This window comes from Centropristis striata, chromosome 22 (assembly GCF_030273125.1).
Source record: "Centropristis striata isolate RG_2023a ecotype Rhode Island chromosome 22, C.striata_1.0, whole genome shotgun sequence".
NCBI classification, from domain to species: domain Eukaryota; kingdom Metazoa; phylum Chordata; class Actinopteri; order Perciformes; family Serranidae; genus Centropristis; species Centropristis striata.
This window is the reverse complement of record NC_081538.1, coordinates 4987833-5010882: the sequence shown is the minus strand read 5'-3', so window position 1 is coordinate 5010882 and position 23050 is coordinate 4987833. Positions and strand designations below refer to the sequence as shown.

The following is a 23050-nucleotide window of genomic DNA, read 5'->3' as shown; positions in this document are numbered from 1 at the left end:
TATTAGAGTAAGAATACATTTCAAGAGCATCACCGGGGTTTTAAGATTGTTTGGAGGACTGATTAACATTTTCTCATCAGATTTCAGAGTGATTCCTGTAGCCATTACAATGACTTGATAGCAGTGAGGGTTCACAATGTTTACAATCGTTGAAACATTTTGGACATGCAATATTTCAGTGGGTGGTCATGAATTTGAACCGAGATGACGGGTTAAACAATAAATAAAGAAAAACAATCTTGACAAATAAACCAATGATCTCCAATAAGACAAAAAAATAACACAAAAGAGGGACGATTTTTTTTGGGACAATTGAGTTGAACTATTGTGGACTGTATGAAGAGTTGTGCTTGCTAACCTGTTCAGTGTTAGTCAACAATGTTAGTTCCAATCTATTTTTAACCATATGCTGAGTACAAATGGAAAAAAAAAAAAAAAAAAACACCCGTAGGACACTCCCTGATGAAACACTGTTGCAGCACCACAAAATGTTTTCCCCAATTTTATTTACCAAAATCCAATAACCATCTGTCCTTAAGTTCAATGTCTAGATGCAATGTGTTTTCTTACTGAAAAAAATTGATCATAGAACAAAAACATACATGTACCTCAGTGCTTATTTGTCAAACTGATCACCTTAAATACTACAAACTAAAAGCTCTGCATCACAGTGTTGACAATCACAAAAATGCAAGACATGAACATGATGACAGTTTAAATTAAAACTAGTAAATGATGACAATGTTAGTGTTATGGTGCACATTCTGTATTTAAATTAGAACCAGTTTCACTGAATCTTTTGGTATTTTGCTGTTAAAAATGAACATACAAAAACATGTTAAAAGTGGAACAAAGGAGTAAAAGTGTATTTTTTGGGCGGGAAATTTCAAAAAATTAGATATTGGAAAGATGACCATGATTACCATATAAAAATTCAACTACAATGGCTTCTTGAATTAACAAATTAATCTAAAAATTAATAAATTTCACAACAACAAAAGGACTTTACAGAAAATTTGGATTTGAAGAGTTCTGAGCACGACTCACTCAGTGCCTCTACACACAACATTACCTACATTGTAAACAGTATTGTGTATATTTTGGTTAATGTAGATTGGTCTAATGATGTGTTCACATCAAACGCTAAGCTGCGTGCATGCACACACGGCAATGCAAGAACGTGATTGCATATCTCAGATCAATCCAAACTCCATTCAGAAACAAGTTTTTTAAAAATAGTTTGGTTGCCTTGCCGACAGACTAGACAAAGCAGGAATTCAGGGTTTTTACAAATCAGCATCGAAATGTAAAACTTCTGAAATATATCTTGACCAGTGCATCTTGCACAAATAAATCCAAATGCTGTCAAACTCAAACATGTAACATGGCTTGAAAATTCACTTTGCGTTTGGTGTGAACACAGTATAAAGCTGCCCAAAATGCTCAAAGGCCTGCATGTACATGTAGACCATCAACTTGTTCAAGGTCTACATATCCTCCCATCAACCAGTCAGTTTCACATTGCAGGAAAAGTACATTCATTCAATTTCTTACCTTGTAAGTTTTATCCATTCGAAGAATAAAATAAAAAACAAACAAAAAAAAGGGGACCATTTTCTAGACTGCTGGCCAATACAGCTAAAAATATATAATCCAAATGTAGACAAAGTCAATATGAAAAACAGTGCAGTCCAAAATACACATTTAATATAAATGAGCCAAACATGTAGAGGAATTCACCAAATGCATCGAGTACCTCAGTAAACATTTTTTATTACAACACCATCTAGTTTTTAATCAAAAGCAGAGAGACATTTACAAACATACTAACAACGAAAAGAATAAATGAGGATGAGAGGGAGGGGTGGGGAGAACACATCAAATATGTACCCTATAAAAACTGATCTCTAAACTGAATGTACACAGTACAGCGACAGCGAGCCGAGGAAAAATAACAAAAAGGTGTAATGTGTGTCGTCTAGTTAGGGATTGTGTGGGCCATTTTATTTACTTGCAACAACAAACAAAAAAAAAAAAAAGCATCACACGTTGTCATCTTTATGTCAAATAAAACATCATAAAAATAAAAGAACTGTTTGGAAAGTTTTTCTTTCATCTTTAGTTACCATGAGTATAGATGTTTGGATAACATAGCCTTACACAGGTCAGGGTCTTCCATCCACTGCTCTTATTCAGGCAGACAAGATGAACAGACAGAGAGAAGGATGGGTGGAGACGGAGAGGAAGAGGAGAGATGGAGGAAGAGGTGGTGGTGGTGGTGGTTGTAATCCTGTCCGGTCATGCAGGGTTGGGGAGGTGGTGGCGCACTGAAATTCTTCCTCCTTTTCCTTCCATCCATCCTTGATCCTCGTTAGCTGAAAGGTGTCAAACGAAGGGTGGAGTTTGGTTTCTAGGCAGCCCAACAGTGAACACTTTACCCCTCATCACTTTACCTCTAGACTACACATACATAGTGCACACCAGGGCTGGGCTCAATTCACCATCACTTTGAGGTTGGAGTTTGTCCAAATTCACCAGTTTGTGTCCTCATGAACAATTAAAAGCCTCTAAAAACTACCCACATACATGGCATAATACCCTGTTAAGACTTGTTTCTCTTACAGCTCAGGTGACTGTGTATTGCACCCAACCCTGGCACAGACAGAAATATCATGCAAACTTGAACAGGAAATATTCCAAGACGCAAATTTAAAATCTATCACTCTGTGCGCACTAGAAAATACAATATGCAGCTGAGTTTAAGCCTAAATGCACCTTTGGTTGCATGTTACACGCAGCGATTGACAGACATAAATTGACATCCATATATGAAATATAGTAAATTTTAACACAGTGAAGTTGGGCATTCTGTTACAGTTTTCTCACTAGATTTTCATGCACATTAGGGGAAATGTTATGATTTAAAGGGCAACTATATGCTGGGTTGAGCAAGACTCAACCTCTAATTGTGGGAAATTAATAAGTGGTAAGTGTGCATGTGGCTTTACATGATCAGTACTGCACAGTGTTGCATAATAGCATGGACTGTTCTGTGTGACTTGTAAAAAAATATTACATTTCTTGCTAAATTGGTTTTAAATTAGATAAAAAATCCAATCACCAGTCTTTTTTAAAAGACTTCTCCCCTCCCTGCTTTTTTTTTTGGTCATTGGAAGTTTGATTTAAATACTTTAAAATACTTTTCATTTTATTTATTTTCCATGCGTTTTACACAATAGCAAAATAGACCCTGACCCAATTTTATGATAGGCATGAACACTACACACTGAAAACTTTTACCACGAAGACACATAACATATAAACAGGGCATGATCGGTTGTGACAACCAATTTTTAAATAAATTGACCAGTATAGGAGTAAAAAGGACACAGATAGGACAAAGAGTTGTAGATAAAAACACAAAACTACCAAGAGGAAGGGACGCACCCGATTCAGACACAGCAAGGGATACTTTGCCACAACTGCCTACTGGTAATGGTTGCTAGAAGCATACCTTTTTTTTTTTTTACATTTAACAGAAATTAATAATGTCAATGTAATAAGGTGGAATCTTCTGTACTTATAATTGATTAACAAAATCCAGGCTTTAATGCCAACTGAATGCAACTCTTACAGAAACATTAAATTTATCAGATGAAATGACAGTTCTGTTACAGAGTCATTCCAGTGTATGAAAATATAGGGTATTTTACATTACAGGGTGGATTAAACTGATGTTTGCACCAAAAGGCCTTACTTACAGGCATCTCAAATGAGCACAGATGATTTCAAATGGTTCAGTGATTCAAATGCATACTCAAACTTCATATGTTTTTGCTGTAGAAAGAGGTTTACATGGTGCATGGCTACAGACAAAAACAGTTAGGGCGACAGTAACAATATTGTACACAACACAGTAGTCAAACTCAGTGGTACTTGTTGTCACACTATTTTAAAGGGACTAAAACATCCAGTTCAAGTACAAGGAAGGGGCATGACGGGACTTTTGTCAACGGTCAAATTACATCCAAATATCAGACTAACAAACCTTTTCTCTCCTTGAACCTGTGTTCATTTTAGAATATTCTAGCAGTGCGTTACTTAACACAGCATGGAAATGAAACAGGACAGAGCCAAACCAGGGTCAAACAGTCCACAAAATACTCTAAGGCTGCAACAGGTGGTTTGTTTACACATTTTGGCATGGTGCGATTACATACAAAGTCAATACTTGGCATAAGTTAATTTTTTTTCACCTTGACTGATAACTTAGCCTGACGTCAATGAAATGAGTGCTGAAATTTTCTGCAGAGCTTAGCTCTGATCAATCCAAACTCCTTTCAGAAAACAAGCATTTTAAGTGCTTTGCTTGGTACTTGTGGACAGACCTGACAAGGCATTACTTTGGCATCTTTTATCCATTGATTGCAATTAAATCACAGCAAAATCAGCTTTTTTTGAGGCTACATACTGCTGTAATTATTGTTCATTGCCGACTTGTAACTGAAACTCTGTTTGACCATGGTTTAACGTGGGCAAATAGTATGTTTGTTGGAAAAGGACATAAGGGCTGCGATCCCCAACACACATGCACCTATAGGAGGACTGGAGATATAGCATACACACCCCCCCTCTCCCATGGCAATATGAACAGATAAAACAGTGTTAAAGCATGTCTGTGGACACAACAAATAGCCATACTACTATCAGGATGAAAGGCAATATGCATAATTTTCCTCTTCCCCCCCGAGGACCATGCTCTAACATATCAGATTGAATGCAAAGGTGGATTTTTTTTTTTACAGCTACAAACATTTATGTAAAAATATACTCAACAAATGCATTTCTGGCATCTACAAATTACCTAATCATCAGGCCCTGGACCCACTGGGAATCTCTTATCTAAAAAAAAGATGATAAAATGCGATTGCTGCTGCAATGGTACTATTGAAATGCAGTGCTTGTTTAAAATGAAATTACAAAAGCATTATTGTGCTTAGCTGCACTGAAAATGTACAAATTGCGTGCTTAGTGAGAGGAAATGTAAACAGGACAGATTCTCTCTTTAACACAATTAGAAAAAATAAACTTTTGCTCAGAGGTTCCCAGTGGACACAAAGTCTCTTTTCAGTATCAACTGTTATGAAGGTGTAGCAGCTCACTGCTAAAAAGCATTTAGCACAACTCTACACTATTTATCTCACATGACAGATTGCAGTTACCAAGTTATAGTCTTTTGGGTTTTGCCTGCCTTCAGAATTCAGCACCCCCACAAGCAAAACCACCCCAGTTAATATTTCTCAGCATGAGATAAATTAAATTGTGCACATATAAATAATGTGTCGAATGAGTAGAGCCACTACATTAAGACATTTAGCTCTCAAGAGTGAATGCAGTTTTTGTCTGAAAGTTAATGTAAAGTTAAGAAATATTATTTGGGGTGATGGGAAACTCTACAGAGATGCTGAAGGGTCCGAGTAACCAGAACAAGACTTTTCTCCACAAAGACTGGTTTATACACACACAAACACCACAGACATCTTAAGTGCTTTGGCAGTAAAGAACATGAGCGACACACAATCGATCAAACCAGAAATTTCAACTGGCGATCCAAAACTTTACATAAATTATCATGTTCAACACGCAAATGGCGCAATGGAAGAACACGTCTTCCCACAAAGATTACAAAATTATTAATGAGACCCTAACACCGAACAAGACAATTAGCCTCAAAGATCTTTACCTCAAAATATTTCAGCAGCAAACCATTGGCAATATGGTATCAATATTAGTAGTTTCAGATAAATTCAAAATCATCTACAACTCATCCATAGCATGACTTTACACCCAAAAAGCCAAAACACATTATGCTTATAATACAAGTAAAATTAGGATTTTCTTCAGTTAAACTGACACGGACAACTCTACTAAAACATTTCCTAGTGGCAACAGGTACAAAACATTTATTTCTGATCCTGGGCCTTCAATTTATTATTCAACATTTACATGTAATTTACTCCTGTGAATCATATGTTTAAGATACTGCAATTCATTTGGCACTGATCCTTTCTGTAAACCAATTCTGACAAATTATAATACTTATCAACTCGAGCAGAACATCAAATTTTGACCTTTGCCTCAAAAAATGATGAAATTGTGTTCACTGAGGGCATTAAAATCTATGTTCTTTGAAAATGATACCAAAAGGTATAAATGTTAAAATGATTTCACTTTACCTCAACATTTTTATAAATCATAAACTGAGGTAAATGGCTACAAACATTCAATTTGACAGAAGTAAAATGTCAGGCATTATTACTGACATGCATGTATGGCACAACAACATTGTCAAAATGTTCTGTGTTCAAAAGTCAGCAGATATATATATTTTTTTCAATAAATGTTCACATTCTCTTAATTACAACATGACAATGATAATAAATGTATTCAACTTTTTTAAACAGTAATACGTATACAACATTACTGTGAATGGAACATTTACAAAGTGCAAATTGGTCGACTATCGACAAGTTTAACATTGCAGATTTTTTTAGTTTATTACCAAAAATTCAACCCAATTTGAACAGACCACTCAAAATGCTAAATCTGTAAAAAATTATTGGAAAATACTTTGACCTCTGAAAGCTGTCAATCAGTCAAGGCGCTACAATTACAAGCAAACTGACAAACCAACAAACCAACTCAGCATTCACAATACACTTCAATTAGACTCATATAGGGTGAAATGGAAATTCAGTATCAAATCTTGATATTCAAGCCAGTAAAACCTCAACATATATTTGGTCCACTGGCATGCTGCTGGTAAAAAACAAAATTGATCATTTCCACTTTTTATGAGCCAAACAGATGTTTAGATTAGCAGAGGTGTACCTCAGAAAGTCTCTTAACTGTTACAAAACTTTACCCACCAGAGCAAAACGTGCAAGCAAGAGAGCTGGTACAGCTTTCTTGCCACTTTGAAATTTGGCAGAATACAAACAGTGGCAGACAAATTTTGCAAATGACCAGCCTCAGAGGCACGTGGACCAAAAAGTAACAGCAATATATCCACAATCAGTTCATCAAACCATCAAGAGTATTTTCTGATTTGGGGAGAACCCACAGCATTGATACAACTCTTATAAACCCTCTGTGCAATGCAACATGGTGAACACAGTGTGTATTACACATTGTTTGAAAGACCAGATACACAACACAACTGTGATGGCTAATTATGACATTTCAAAGTAAGCAGACTTACCTTAAACCTACCTGAAATCAAAAGGACTGGGTTTTACAAGTCTTTTCCTTGCTTACATCCTCTCTCCTTGTCCCATTGCTCATATATTCACAGATGGGCATTTAAATTAACATCCAATTGAATTTTCCTACTGCAGATTAGGATTCCAAAAGTTTGTTATTTTGGGCAATAACACTCAATTAAACTGAAGCCTTTAACCCAATGAAGAAGAGAGGAGGTGAGCAATAAAAGCTGACTTTGTCAAACACATCTTCGTCAAGTTTAGACTCTTTGAGCACAGAACTGGACTGGCTCGGTCCAGGTCTAAGAAAAGGTAGTGTTGAAGAAGAAACAAGAGAGCTTATGACAGAGGGAAAAAAACATGGGAAAAGTTGTACCCACCTCTCTTTTCACTTAGCGGTGTCTGTACTCCCTCTCCCTCTCTCTCTCCCGGTCTCGGTCCCTGTCCCTCTCGCGGTGGCGGTCCCGCTCCCGGCTACGTTCTCGGTAATAGTCCTCATGCCGGTCACGACTGCGAGACTTGTGACGCCTGCTCTTTTCTCGGGAGCGGCTGTGGTCTCGTTCCCTGGAACGTTCTCGCCTGGCATGGACAAGCATCATTGGACTGTGTACAAGGGTTTCAAAGTTTCAAATATCAAATCTTCTAGGGCCAATTCCCATTTGGAAGAAATCATTAACATACAGTCAGAATTATTTCTGTTTCAGGCTTCTTATGGTCACTGAGGTTGTCAAGCCGCTGTGTCACTGTCCACACAGACCACAAGAAGCATGAAACACATTTTACAGTGAATATAAAACAGTCCATGCATGTTTGAAATCTGGCTGGCTCTCTTTTTTCTATGCAAAACATTCCAAGATATTCTATCTGACAAGTGGTTTTACATGTCCTTTTAGTATTGCTTATCAACACTTTCAGTGTCACATGTAATGGCTACTGCACAAAATTAAACTCTTACCTGGAGGCGGAACCATAGCTTTTTGACTCAATGCCGTGGAGGCAATCCTGCAGGGAGCTGATGAGGACCTTGCAGCGGTCATCTGCTGACACTTTGGACTGCTTAATCAGGCTGATAGCTGTCACCAAGGTCTCTATAGCACTGCCATAGTCAGCTAAAAAGAAAGCAATGTTGCATTCAGCTTTAATTGGCTCAGTTTTTGTCCTGTTGGCATACAGTCCGACACATCCACAGTCAGTAAATACTTGCGTAGAATGATTGTCTGTTACCTGCGCTGGCGTCAGACACCGCTCTGGATATGGCGCTGGAGGAGATGGCTCTGTTCCTGTTCATGATCTCCTCAAACTCGGCCTCACTCAGAGGGGCCCGTGACGCCTCCATCTCCCTACAAATATACAATGATAGAAAGACTTAACACTTTGTGCCAACGTATTGACAACATATTGAGAGAACATTATATGAAGTGCTGCACTGATCCACCACCCATCCTTACCGGCCTCCAGGACCGTAGTCCCCTCTTTCATATGGTGGCGGGCGTCCGTATGGGTCGTTTGGTCCGGGGGGGCCTCGGCTGTCGTTGGGGGGCATGTTGTTGTTGCCGGGTGGGGGGAAGAAGGCGGGGTTGACATGGGGTGCTGGTGGCGGTCCACCCGGTGGGGGACCTGGCATATGTGGAGGTGGAGCCAAAGCCATAGGAGGCCCAATGGGTCCTGGGGGACGTGGAGGGAAGGGTCCTGGAGGTGGGGGGCCCTGTTGAGGGGGTGGGGGACCAGGGGGAGGGCCATAACCTGGAGGAGGGGGGCCTGGGGGCAGGGGTCCCATTGGAGGCTGGCCGAATTGACCAGGGAAGAGAACAGGGGGAGGAGGTCTGTCGCCACGATTTGGAGGACCAGCAAGAGGAGGGGGGAGACCCTGGCCAGGAGGTGGGGGTCCTGGAGGACCGGGAGGACCAGGTGGACCAGGAGGGGGGCGTGGGGGACCTTGCATCCCACCTGAAAGAGAACACAAGGGACATAATAGAAGCAAATGAGACAAAGTGACATCTGGTGAACTATTTTTTGTTTATGTTATAGCAGGTAGAGTTCTCCCCAACATACTTTAAATATGTGCCGGTAAAAAAATCACAAAGACTTTTTACTTAAAAACATAACTGGCTGGCTTAAAGTATAAAACACATTTTGGTTCGGCCGATTTATCAGTCAAGCTGTAACTTTAACATCCTATAGTAGCCAGCGTTTTCTATGTTTTCCTTCAAATGTAGATACTCAGGTAATCATCAGGTAATCAACAGTTTAAAGCAGGGACGATAACACAGACAGATTAGGAAGAGCAAGCCATAGCTACGGGGAACGACATGTCAAAAGGCCACAAAAAATGCTGCAAATTAAATCAGAAGGCAACAGAAGAAATGATGAGATACCCTGCATTTAATGCTGGATTATTTCTCCTCAACACATAAAAGAGGGTGCAGAAATGTTGCCAAGAGCCCCAAGACTTCAGCATGGCAAGCTCATAAATATTTGAAATACTGTATATACTGCAGTTTGCAAATGATTCCCATGTAAGTCACTCATGGGAAGCCATTTTAGGCAAATGGGGCTAAAAGGCTTTAATCAGATGTTTTTTGGTTTCTCATGCTGCTGCATGAAAAATTTTGTATGGAAACAATTTGAGTGAAGTGTTTTGACAGTGAGCCATTACACAACCTGAGAGGATCGAAAAGCAAGAGAGGCACATAAGTATCTGTATGTATTCTGACTAGATATAATATAAGCATGAATAAGGAGGTTGAATTTGCTCTCGGCAGTATGAATATGACTGAGTGGGCAGAATGCAGGATGGCCTTCAAAAACTTGCTATGTGCTTCTGCCTCTTCAGTCTTAGAGGATGCTTTTAGAAGCATTTGTTTGATTGTGAATTTCAGATCTGAGCCGACCTCAAAAGAACAAAGCCCATCTCTAAAAGGTGTGCTTCTCTTAAATGTTTGTGTGAACACACAGCCTCGTGGAAGGCCATCTGTATTTGATGGAAACTCTCCTAAGGGATTCAGAGAGTTTGATGAAAGATTCAGCTGTTTTTGGGTCAGTCGACCTGATGTTTTCAATGGCATAACTCCTACCAATAAACAGCTGAGGGTTAGGATAAAAAGGCGATCGATCGATTCATTGAGATCAATCGAGGTGTATCACCTCTGCCACGCCAGCTCCCGTTCCTACCCCCCGGCGGGAAGGGATTGAAACTCATATCCATCAGAGGGCCATCTTGGTGCCTAATCAGATCAGGTCTCCCCGAGCCTAATGGGGAAGAAAGCAAACCAATCACAACTCTTCCCTTCATTTACTTCCCTCTACTATCTGAAGGCCTGTCACAGCCCAGCAGCACGGGGCACCAGCCACTAAGCGAAAGAAGGGATGTGAAAAAGGTGGGATGGAGGGAAAAAGACGCAAAAATGAAGAAAAAAAAAAAAAAGAAGCTGGCAGCTCCATTCTCTCCTATGTGTGAGAGTCGGCCAATCCAAGATTTGCGAGGAGTTTAAGGTTGGAAGCTTGCCAAGTAAAGCTTTGAGCAAACTGCTTCTCAAGGAATGGGGTTGGAAATTGTCAGTGAGCAGAAAATCGCAGCCAGGGAAGGATTATTTGTTCAACTGGAGGTGAAGAGGGACAACGAAAGAACAAACCAGATGGGGAGGGAAACATGCAAAGACAGCCCTGCCAGGAGAGATTTAATGGGTGAAAGATCCCTTACAAGAAACACACATTACAGTCGACTAGCCTTGGCTCCATGCAGGTGTGAGTAAAAGCAAAGCCTGGACTGTGCTAACACAGCAGCACTGCCAGACAGAAAGCAGAATTTCACTTAATCCTAACCCCAAGTTTTCAAGGCATTTGTCACACTGATGATTATTTTTATTCTGCTGCACTTTTGTTAAATAAAAACACCTCATGAATGACAAAAGCCTGAAAACAAACACATCAAATTCGAAACATGAAGGCACCTCTTATCAGCACCAAGTTGCATTCAGGAATCCACTGACCCATAAACCTAAACAGGTGAACTCACCTTGTTTGATGGGGCGTCACAATTCTCCCAACCCCCCCGGTTTGACTTTTGATTTTAGGGTAATGATTCAATTAAAACATTTTTTCAGCACTGATGGCTAAGCCACTGTCCACTATTAGGTCTTGATTCTTAAAGATCAACCATATGTCATATGATTATATTTAAAAGATCTATCTAAAGTGTAATAAATTATTTCACCAGTAAATTGGCAAAAAATTTTTACACAGAAAAAACAAAAAAGATACTAGATGCCAGAAGAGTACTTAACAACAACAGCTGGAGTTTCCTCAAGTTTTCCTTCCTTAAAAACAATGAGCTGACCTGTCTAAATTAGATTAGGAGACAGCTAGTGATTGTCATTTTCCAGTGGCTGAATTAATCTTCCAATATTTTATTAACAGCAGAGTACCTCGGACAGTCAGCTATAAATTCATTAGATATGTGAAGTTTAAACTAAGAACACCTATCGCATAAACTGAACTGATTTACTGACCCTTCCATCTGATTTCTGCAGTTTTTAATTGAGAGGGGCTTTGTCCCTCCCATACAGGCACAAAGACTTGTTACCAAACTAACCAGGGAAATGTGGTGGTGGTCCTCCGGGCCCAACAGGACCAGGGAAGCGGTCTCCACCGGGGCCAGGTGGTCCAGGGAACCTGCCTCTGCCTCGACCCATGGGGAATCCCCCACGAGGGCCAGCGCCAGGGGGACCCGCTTTACCTTCCCCAGACATCTGGCCTGACTGGGTACCTGTGAAACGAGACAACAGGAACTCAGTTGGCCATTTAATATGCAATAAACAAAACTGTGTGTGCATTAAAAGGTTGGGCGATTTGACGATACACACTGTGCCAGGGTAGAAATTTGCCCAAAGGTAGAGATTTGGCAATACTGTTTCTACCACAGTCATATTGCCAACCCCTTGTGTGTTGTGTGCACACTTTTTCATAAGACCGGTATGAAAAACTGAAATAAATGTACTCGTGGCTATGTATGTAGTACATGGAGTCCACGTATCCAGTGTCGTCTCTTTTATTGCAGTGCAAGTGCGTTATCAGTAGACGAACTCATGTATCAGATAATTTGCCAGTATCTTTTATATGACCTCTTTAAACCAGCACGGTGATAAGCATGCAAGTTAACTCATGCTGACTGCAATTTAAAATATGCCGATGCCAAGTGTGCATTTATCCTACTTACTTTTGCGTGACTGCATCTCAAACTGGCTGAGGGACTGTTTGTTGCATGGTGTGACGATGGGATTCTGACCGTGGAGCTCTCTCTTTGACAGTAGCTCCATTAATTTTCTGGATGATGACTCTGAGCCCACGCAGACAAGCGCAAACCTGTGAAATTAATGCAGAGGATACAAACACTCAGATTTATGCACAAAACCAAAGGCATTGCTGAAAATAATATATGTTTTTTTAATGTAAAAAGTTATACAATTTCTTGCGACTTTGATTCCTTGTGTGTGTCTTCCACAGTGTAATTTCACAATCTACAAACCAGTACTCCATTGCATCAGGTCAAAAAAGGACTCATTTTAAAAGTGGCACCCTCCAAACATTTTGATGTGATTCAGTCCAATCATAATAAAGACCTCACCCTTTAGACTGGCCATTGGCTCTGTTTTCGAAGAACTTGATCTCCAGAACGTCTGTGATGCCTACTGACCGAATAGCTTCCGTCAGATCCTCGTCTGTCGTCCACTGCACATTAGAAGAAAGCATCATCAGAAAATTCGTACTGACTAGCTTAATTTTATAATTACATGAGGATTTACAACTCTGAGCATCCTGAACAGAATTTTCTGATACTCACCCATGTAAGGTTGCCTATGTACAGGGCAATCCTCTTGCCTGTGTAGGTGTACACCACATTGGGCGGGGCACTCTTCCCTCCCTCTGAGCCTCCTGGTGTAGGCAGTGTGTCCAGGTAGTCGCGGTCTTCTGGAGCATCGCCATTGTTGGCTGATGGGGATATTACGTCATCGTACAGGTCGATCTGTTCGTGGACTGGGTAGTCGGACTCCTGTTGAGCAAGATAGTAACAGTTCAATCAAACAGGTGGGGCATGTTTCTGAGCAGTTTAACAACACTGATTATAACCATGAGTAAATATGGGACACTTGTATAATGCCATTCTGTGGCAAAATGTGTAGAGTAACAATATTTGGATTTTTTTGTACATCTACAACACACTGCAGGGGGTATATTTTGTTTTAATGATTTTATATATTCACCTACAACAGGACACCCTAATGATGTAACTAATGGGCAAAAAAAAGGTGATCTTTATTCAAGAAAAAGTAAAGAATTCAATGTTTTATTCACTAGTCTCGCTTGCCTCTAACAGTTCAGCAAGGTTTGTGTAAAAAAACCAACAAACCAAAAACAGAACAATAAATCTTATGGTATTCTTCCTGACTGCCAGAGACAGTATGAAATACCTGGGTAGCAATGAACTCTAGCAGTCGTCCATAATTCATAGAACATTAGTTACATCCATATTTCTCATTTTCCTGTCAGTTTCTCTGCACTGATCTCGATGTGTCACCCAAAGCAGGGCTTTGCACACACACAGGGTGCATGGAAAGGTGAAAGGAGAGAAAGGCAAAGTGACGACTCAGCAGCCTACTTACTTGTTAGGCTGAAAAAAACGTGCATACAGGCCGAAATTCAACAGTGGTGCTGCGCAGGGATTTAAAGGGGAACTTAACCCGGTCTCACTCCATGTTGCAGCGCACAAAGCTTGCATCACCCAGCGGACTTTTAGAGGTGGTGAACTCTGTGTAGTGCGGTAAAGAGCCACACTGGGCATCCCCAGTTCCCTACTGTATCAGTGGTACACGTCTGGTCACATTTCCAGAATGTAGGCACCAATTTGGTACCAAAGTTTCAGTTCTTGTGACAACCGTACTATTTAATAACTCAGAAAAAGATAAAAGTATGTCCCAAAGCATAAATCAATGCACTATGTCCTACTGCATCTGGTCTATTCAATACTGCATACATGAATGTACATCACATCAACTGAGCTGCCAGGAGAGCGCCGATAAAGGACTGGTCACTGACATCAGACTGCAAGCAAGCGGGCTGAAATTCAAGGTGGAACATTATGACGAACTGGTTCCTCCCAACTGTTTGGGTACGGCACGCAAAGGAACATACTTTATTAAGGCAGCTGGAGTATGCACTCAGGGTAAAAAGAAAAAAGTATGTGAGTTGGAACGCAGCAATACTAAGTGTCTGTGATACGCCTAGATTACTTTAAGCGCCTGGGCACATGCCCAGATAAAATCCTCTCTCTAGGCAAACAAAGCATGTAGAAGAGGTTGACTAAATCACAATAAACATTTTAATGACTGCTGATGCTCCTAACTATAAATTGGGAAATTCATAAATACTCATGTGAGGATTGTAAACGCTGGCCATAGGCAGATTTAACTCCCAGAACTCATTTCAATTGACCTGAATTATCAAAGTGATGCTTTAACTATCTTCTAACCTATGAACTGTACTTTGATGATGTGGGAAATTCTGTAATAAATTAGTCTGGTTGAGCTTAGGTTTTTAATATTTAACAGAAAACGCCTGTAAAATAAACGACAATAAACAAATAAAGACTTCCATAACTCTAAGCACTAGCAGCAGCGTTAGTCTAGAGCAGGGGTGTCAAACTCTGGCCCGCGGGCCAAATTTGGCCCGCAGTGTAATTTTATTTGGCCCGCGAGGCAATACCAAATTATTATATTATTATTGTACTACAAAAGCTGACCCACCAGTAAAAGGTTTATTTGATCAATGTTGGCCCGCGATTTTATTCAAGTTTGAAATTTTGGCCCCCCCTGTGTATTTGAGTTTGACACCCCTGGTCTAGAGTGTCCACAATGGGCTAACAACCACCACTACTGGAGGAAAATAATGGTAGCGATGTCACTGAAAGTAAATTTGCTCTAGATATTAAGTTGTACACAAAAGGGGCGTGTATGTGGAGAAGAAACTTAAATGCTAGTGTTACACTAAGCTAGCAGTTAAAGCTAAAAGTCCATGTTATATCAATAATAAAATCGCGTGACTGATTGAGTCATACACCTAGGGTTCAATGCCTGATCATAATTTAACCTCTGAAGTCCAGGAGATTTTGTTTCAAATTTGTCAACTTCCTATGCATTCATTTTTTTCTCTGTTTAGCATCTTTCAGTCTGTCCTTACATCACATGCATGGCTCCTTTTTCTCCACACAAACCTGGCTATCAGTCAGATTATTCATTTTATTTTAATTAAAGTATAAAGCTGCCAGGAACCCAAAATACAAACAAAAGACACAGGTTTCTATGGAAATATACCATTATTTTTTTTAACAATTTATACACACAAAAACAGCAGAAAAAAAAAAAAATAACATTTTTAAAATGGTCTAGAAACATAAATGGCACACTGTGAAAGCTCCTATGATTGCACTTTCAACTGGCTCTCAGCTTGCTGTATCTTCCCTGTTTTAATTAACTGTTTTGACTGTTTTCAATTGTGTCTTGCTGTTTTTAATGTGTATGTAAAGCACTTTGAATTACCTTGTATTGAATTGTGCTATACAAATAAACTTGCCTTGCCTTGCCTTGTCTACATATCATAAATAAATAGTTATTACTGTAAATAAAGCGTGTATTTCCAATAAATACATGGACTCCAGAGGGTTAACTTCATTTGAACCTAGAATTAGCCTGTACGAACTGAAAACTAACTTCACAATCACACTTGTTTGGAAAGCAGCTAAGGCTAGCTAGTGAGCTAACTTCACTAGGTTTGTTTAGGCGGCCATGCAAGGCCTCAAACTGAGTGACGGACAATGAAAGCGAAACCTTTTCGCATTAACCCAAAGAAACAATCTACATGTGCACACTGCATGTCCATTACAACATCACAGCATGGGTCGTGTAAAAAAGTCGACAACATGGTAAATGCAACATTTGGAGGCTAACAGTGAGGATGCGGGCTGCAGCATGGTGAGGGGGGGCCTCCTGTCTGCGCTGCAAGCCCGACAACGCACACCATTCCCCGGCCATAGTAAGAACAAAAACACACAAAGACACAGATTATAGCATCATTTGTCGACGTGTGGTGAATGTGGTTTGTAATACCTGGTTAAATTCCTCCTCTACGTCGGCGTAGATGTCGATGTGATCCACACCGTCCGCCATTTTCCACCCGTCGCTCTCTCCGCCCGGCGGTGCAGCAGAGCAACACTGAGCCGCAAACAATGAGACGGAGGGCGGACAGAGAACCAGCGCCCCCGGTGGCCGGTTCCACTCATTACAACACCTGCTGCACACATTCAACCATTCAGTGGCGGTTCTACACAGGGGCCTACAGGGGCCCCTGCCCCTGTGAAGAAGCCCTTGGCCCCTGCTGTGGCCAGTGGTGGAATGTAACTAAGTACATTTACTCAAGTACTGTACTTAAGTACAATTTTTAGGTATTTGTACTTTACTTGAGTATTTCCATTTTATGTAACTTTTTACTTCTACTCCACTACATTTTTAGGCAAATATTGTACTTTTTACTCTAGGATAAAGCTGCCAGCTTTAGTTACTTTTCAGGTCAAGATTTAACATAAAATATATGATCAATGTAAAGTGATTAGACGTTTTCTTAATTAAATCTTTTAACAGTATATTAAGTAATTAAGTGAGCCCAATCTTTACAAAATTAAAACACTGCATACTTTAAATCACCAATACAAATAATGTAATAATATATTTAGAATATATAAAACAATCATAGTGGGTCCATTCTGCATAACGAGTACTTTTACTTTTCATACTTTAAGTAGATTTTGATGTTGATACTTTTCTACTTTTACTTCAGTAAGATTTGGATGCAGAACTTTTACTTGTAGTGGAGTAATTTCACAGTGTGGTATTAGTACTTTTACTTAAGTAAGGGATCTGAATACTTTTTCCACCACTGGCTGTGGCCCCTGTGTCAACTTAATAATGTTAATGATCAATTTAAAACGATGAATGACGGAACAATTCTTACCTATTTTTTCTTCAAACAATATAGCATTGTACACAAAAGGAACCTAAAATGTGTACATTGTGTAGTTAAATAAAAGCAAAAAAAGCTTGTGTATATTACAACAACAAAAAAAGTATTTGTGCACAAAGATGAGAAATATCATTGTCGTACAAAAATAACTGTTCTTGTTGGTAAGTCTCATTGTTTCAATCAATGTATTTGTATCTTCCAAATACACTTAAATGAGAGTTTTAAATAAGGTAAAATAAAGGTTTTGAATGCTTAAACATCATCTTTGCAGTTTTTAAATATGCCCCTCTGATTAAACACTGGCCCCTCCTTGGCCCCCACAGTAAAACTGGTCTAGAACCGCCACTGCAACCATTCATAGATATTTAAGATTAACATTAACCCTCTATGGTACGCATTATGATGCCAGTTAGGAAAAATATGTTTGGAGTGTTTTTTTGTCTTAAAATAGACTAAATAAACATAATGTGAAGAAATTTCAGATTCGTCATTTTTTGGGGTTTGTTGCCCGTAGGCAACATTGTCCCAAAACGGTGCACACATTCACATCATTTATTTAATAAACATGTGTAAAAGATTCAGTAGCTTCAATGCGTAACATTTTAAATTTAATAACATTATAAAAATAACTTTTTCAACTGGTTTTCTGTCTGAATTTTGCTTGTAGGCAACATTGAACCATTGAACCAACGGCCCATTGAAATTAATGTCTTCAACAGTTTAAGTGGATGAAACTATCAAAAATAAAGGTCACCTACAGTGCAAAGCTGTTTCCTTCGGAAAAGTCTGCAAAAAAGGGTTTCAATATGGCCTCCTGGAGGTCAAATGATGACAAATTAAAGCATTGCTATTGGTTCCCTATACTCTCCCCCTTTTTTTAAAGTATTGCATCTTTCAAAAACCTGTATTGTAGAAATTTGACAGGCCAAAAAATGGGTATGTTGCCTGAGGGCAACACCGTACCATAGAGGGTTAATTACTTTTATTAATCCCACAATGGGGAAATTCATCCTCTGCATTTAACCCATCCTTTTTTCTTTTCTTTTCTTTTTTTTTTTTTTTTACACACAAGTGAACACACCATGCAAGGAGCAGTGGGCAGCACATTACTGCGCGTGTCGTCAATCTATCGTCACCCTGTTAAAATAATCGCCTAACTCATTTTTTAAAGTTTTGCAGGAAACACAAAAAACTCACTCAAGCCTGTCAGAAACATGACATGAGCAGTATCATGAGTATTAATGTTACTTCAAAGTGTCATTAATGTTCATGACACATCCCATGTCATGTTTATGACACGCTCATCAGGTGTCTCTCTTATGTAGACACCTTCAAAATAAAGTCTTACCATATCTTGCTTTACCCTTTATCAGGCGAAGAACTATATTTGGTAACTTCAGTGGATATCAAAATGGGGTCGAGAAAAAAGTTGCGAATTTACTAGATTAAAGTGGCAGATCTACAAGAAAAAAAAGTTGCAGATTTAAGAGATTTAAAGTCGTGAATCTGCGAGAAAAGTTGCTTTTTCCCCCCACTTCTTTCTCATAAATCTGTGACTTTTTTTCCCATTTGCTACTTTAAATCTCTTAAATCTGCAACTTTTTTTCTTGTAGATCTGCCACTTTAATCTAGTAAATTATCAACTTTTTTCTCGAAATATTTTTATTTTTTATTTTGGATATCCGCTGAAGTTACCAAATACGGTTCTTCGCCTGATAAAGGGTAAGTCACAAAGGCATGTTCAAAAAATTGCCTAAGTCGCATTTTATTTTGACTTAGGCAAAATAAATCCGCCTTAGTCACACACTTGACATTATCTTAAAGTGGTAAAATCACATGATCTGATCAACTGTAGGCGATTTTTCCATAGGTGGCCGGCGTCATGAGTAAATGGGGTGCACTTATATATCGCTTTTATCCAAAGTGCTTTACGCTACACACTACGCTCATTCACCCATTCACACACACATTCATACTGGTGTGCGAGGCTACCAGGGCACACTGGTGTCACCTGCCACCATTGGGATTTCATTCACATGTAGGCTGCAGTGGTCGGGGATCGAACCACCAATCTTAGCTCCCAGCCCCACACACACACACACACACACACACACACACACACACACACACACACACACACACACACACACACACACACACACACACACACACACACACACACACACACACACACACACACACACACACACACACACACACACACACACACACACACACACACACACACCTCTCTCTCTCTCGATACATTTCAAATACATTTTTAATTTCAACTATCACTGAAATTCCAGTAATATCAAATTATGGAAAAATTGAGTTTGTTTGTTGTTTGTGGACAGAGATGATTGGGATTTCTTTTGTAATAAATTCAAGATTGAAGGAGGTCAAAAACTGATTTACCTTGCTTGGATTTATGATAAAACCTTGAGTATTTGTAGAATTCATTGACTAATTATCTGTTTTAGCCTGGTATTATTGTCAATATCTTCATATATGCACTGACATACAACACAGAACACACTGACAACAAATACAGTACAAAACCCATATGGATCATTTAATTGACTTGGTTCAAATCTTCAGTCAGTCAACATACAACTTGGACACATGTCAACCATACAATATGCAGAATATTGTATAGTGGAAGTTACAAACAATAATGAGACAGATGAATAAAATGACTCATAAAATCTCAGCAAGACACAACATACTGTATGGCGCACACACACACACACACACAATATGAATCGGAGTCGATTACACAAACAGGCAAAGTCTCAGGCAATTTTGTCATCAGAGAGAGCTCAACATAAAGACATGCTTTGGAAGATGATTCAGAAATAACATAGAAAAGCTACGGGGACACTCACAGCCCAAAATACAATGAAATGATGAATATGAAACACAAGCAAGTACAAAAATACCCTTTGCAATTAGATTTACACTGTTCATTTACATTGCATTTCCAAACCATTTTTTTCCCATATGACAATCTTGTTTCCCAGAGTGAGTGCTTCTATCTTTTTCGTGAATTTATAAAATTATATTGTTATATGCAAAGTAGTAGTTACATGATCTTTTGGCCCAAGTAAAGTCCAAAAACTAAAGCCAGCAAATGCATAGTCACCGACATAAAAATAGATTACAGAAACATTTATGTTGTGGTGCAACTGCATCTTTTCTGGAGTATTATGTTCTAGATTTATTTGAAACCATGTTACTGTATCTTTAAAATAAAAATAAAAACTAAACACAGTTTGGATCGTTCATTGTGTTATCCATTTTGACTGTAGATCTACATCCTGTGAGAGTTTACTCCAGTGATGTGCAGCCAAACATCATTACATACATTATGTACAAACACACAGAAAGACACAGTTGATAAAGACAGAAAGGCATACATTTTTAAAAAGATCTGTTACAGAAACAAACATTTTGGGATGTAATCCAAGTACAAACTAAAAAAAACGAGATAGCGAAGGGACTTATTGTCTTGATTATCTTTATTACATTTTTATCAACTCCAGTGCAAGTACTTTCTTGGCACTGAGCCATCATTTAGAGGAACTAATATTGCAAACACCCTTGTGAAACTCGGCTTTGAGCAGCAACACTGATGTTAAACAACAATGTTAACCATTTATAGCTGTAGCCCTTCTCTCCCTCCGCTCATTCACTGTTTAAAGAAAGCATGAATAATAGTCAGCAGATGAAGCATTCAGGATGGTGGAGTATTTGTGCATGCTTGCAGCTGCATATATAATATGCATGTGTGTCTTCAATATTCAGTTCAGTGGGAAATGGGAAATGAACAACATATTTCCCCGCCTGGACTTTATTATGTCGCATCTTGTGACTCATAATCCGCTTTTATCAATGAACGTCATAGCCACCACCTGCATCTCTTTAGTCTCTTTTCATTTTGAGATACAAAGTGGTGTATGAACAAGCAAATAATGGAAAAGTATCCATGGCAACAACAGCCCATTAACTTCAGTTCCGAAGAAATAATTTCCACGAGTCAAACTGCTCAAAAACACCACCAAAGGTCTGTCGTGAGAGAGTAGGTTTCTTGTTGTCATGAGCCAAAAAAAATGACAGAATCAGTTTTTAAAAAATCCACTTGAGGTGTCCAGAGTCTAAACACATCTATTGATTCATTCCAATCTGGTTGTTTAGATGAGAGTGGATGAAAGAGCGAAGTTGTCCATCATCAAGAGACAAGCACCCAGAAGGAGAGGCAGGCGAGGGAGAGAGAGGCAGAGAGAGATATAACAGAAGCTCCTCCACAGTCGTTGGCATTCTCCTACAGGGACAAAGCAGAAAGTCATATCACTGCGTGTTCCATGAGATAGTTTGGATGTTTTGATGTGGGGTTGTATAAGCCAGCTATTCTCAACCTTGGGGTCTCCACTGTGTTAAAGTGTTCATGTGTTCATGCGTTTTAGTCTTTTTTTGATCATTTTCTGGTCAATTTGTGTCTTTTTTGGTAATTTTGTTTCCTTTTTTAGGTCATTTTGTGTCTTTTTTTTAGTCATTTTGTGTCTTTTTTGGTAATTTTTTTTCTTTTTTGTGTCATTTTGTGTATTTTTTTGGTCATTTTTGGTAATTTAGTGTCTTCTTGGTCATTTTGTGTCTTTTTTGGTCATTTTGTGGTCATTTTGAGTCTTTTTTGGTAAGTTTGTTTCTTTTTTTGGGTGATCTTAACTGTGTGTGTGAGATTCTGTTCAGTGTTCAGTGAGATTCTGTTCAGTGGTCATTTTGAGTCTTTTTTGGTCATTTAGTGTCTTCTTGGTCACTTTGTGTCTTTTCTGGTCATTTTGTGGTCATTTTGAGTCTTTTTTGGTCATTTTGTTTCCTTTTTTTTGGTCATTTTGTTTCTTTTTTTGGGTGATCTTAACTGTGCGTGTGAGATTCTGTTCAGTGAGCGGGGGTCGCGGACAACATGCATGTTAAATTGGGGGTCGCGACTCAAAAAGGTTGAGAACTACTGGTATAAGCTACTTATCCAGTACAGTAGATGGTGGTCGGCACACCCAGAGTTTGGAGAAGCAGACAAGAGTACTGACACGGAAGCTAAGCAATATACTGCTGTGCACAGTGACAGGATGTTATGTAAAATGTATTTTAACTCCCTAAAAAACTGCAAATGCTTGCAATATTGTTAAGTATAAGTTTTCACCGCTTCACCTTGCTGTCAAGCAACTATTGAAGTTTACGAGAAACTAGAGCCAGTATCGATGCTCCTTTCAAAGCCACCAGACTTCATTGACAATACGGTCACCTCTTTTAAAGAAACCAAAGAAACTTTGATCCTTCTGCCTTTAACAATTTTAGGGCTATTTTTCCAAACTCCCAAAGTAGTTTCTACTCCACTTTTACCTTTTGTGTCAGAATAACATCTTTGAGAAGTTTCAATCTGGTTTTAGAGCCTAACATAGCACAGAAATGGTCCTCCTTAAAGTATCTAATGCCCTCTTTTTGGCAGCTGACAGGGGGAAGAGTGCTATTTTAATTATTTTAGATTTAAGTGCAGCTTTGGACAGTGTTGACCATGCCATTTCAATTGAACGCCTCAAAAACTGGGTTGACAACATTGGATTTATTATTATCTCTTAGACAGAACCTTTGCAGTCTCCATAGGTAATTTTACCTGATCAAAAACATAACCTGTGGTGTACAGCAAGGTTCGATTTTAGGTA

General features: G+C 39.1%; 2 protein-coding genes across 5 annotated transcripts in view; both read right to left on the bottom strand.

The window, feature by feature from the left end:
* Window positions 1-750: 750 nt before the first annotated feature.
* On the bottom strand, window positions 751-16548 carry cpsf6 (cleavage and polyadenylation specific factor 6). 4 transcript variants are annotated; one of them, XM_059325683.1, is made up of 11 exons: window positions 16421-16548; window positions 13102-13311; window positions 12886-12989; window positions 12478-12623; window positions 11854-12027; window positions 10407-10511; window positions 8711-9209; window positions 8487-8602; window positions 8218-8371; window positions 7643-7865; window positions 751-2375 (listed from the first exon to the last, which is right to left on the bottom strand). In XM_059325683.1, the coding sequence occupies exons 1-10, from the start codon at window positions 16478-16480 to the stop codon at window positions 7655-7657; spliced, it is 1779 nt and encodes a 592-aa protein (XP_059181666.1). In that variant the 5' UTR covers window positions 16481-16548; the 3' UTR covers window positions 751-2375; window positions 7643-7654. The 4 variants fall into 4 exon arrangements, with proteins under 4 accessions (XP_059181666.1, XP_059181667.1, XP_059181668.1 ...); XM_059325684.1 differs by having other exon boundaries at window positions 7643-7841; XM_059325685.1 differs by lacking the exon at window positions 10407-10511.
* A 3387-nt stretch (window positions 16549-19935) lies between these two features.
* The window catches only part of cacna2d4a (calcium channel, voltage-dependent, alpha 2/delta subunit 4a), a 118871-nt gene continuing 115756 nt past the window's right edge, over window positions 19936-23050 (bottom strand). The window contains exon 40 of the mRNA XM_059325719.1: window positions 19936-21654. Within this exon, the coding sequence (XP_059181702.1) occupies window positions 21562-21654 (93 nt within the window). The 3' untranslated portion in view covers window positions 19936-21561. The remainder of the gene's footprint in view (window positions 21655-23050) is intronic.

Coding starts and splice junctions, on each gene's coding strand:
- cpsf6 (XM_059325683.1), bottom strand. CDS start 16,480: ATGGCGGACGGTGTGGATCACATCGACATCTACGCCGACGTAGAGGAG. Junction 12,990..13,101: donor ACATAGGCAACCTTACATGG/GTGAGTATCAGA, acceptor TCTAATGTGCAG/TGGACGACAGACGAGGATCT. Junction 8,372..8,486: donor GGTGTCTGACGCCAGCGCAG/GTAACAGACAAT, acceptor CTTTCTTTTTAG/CTGACTATGGCAGTGCTATA.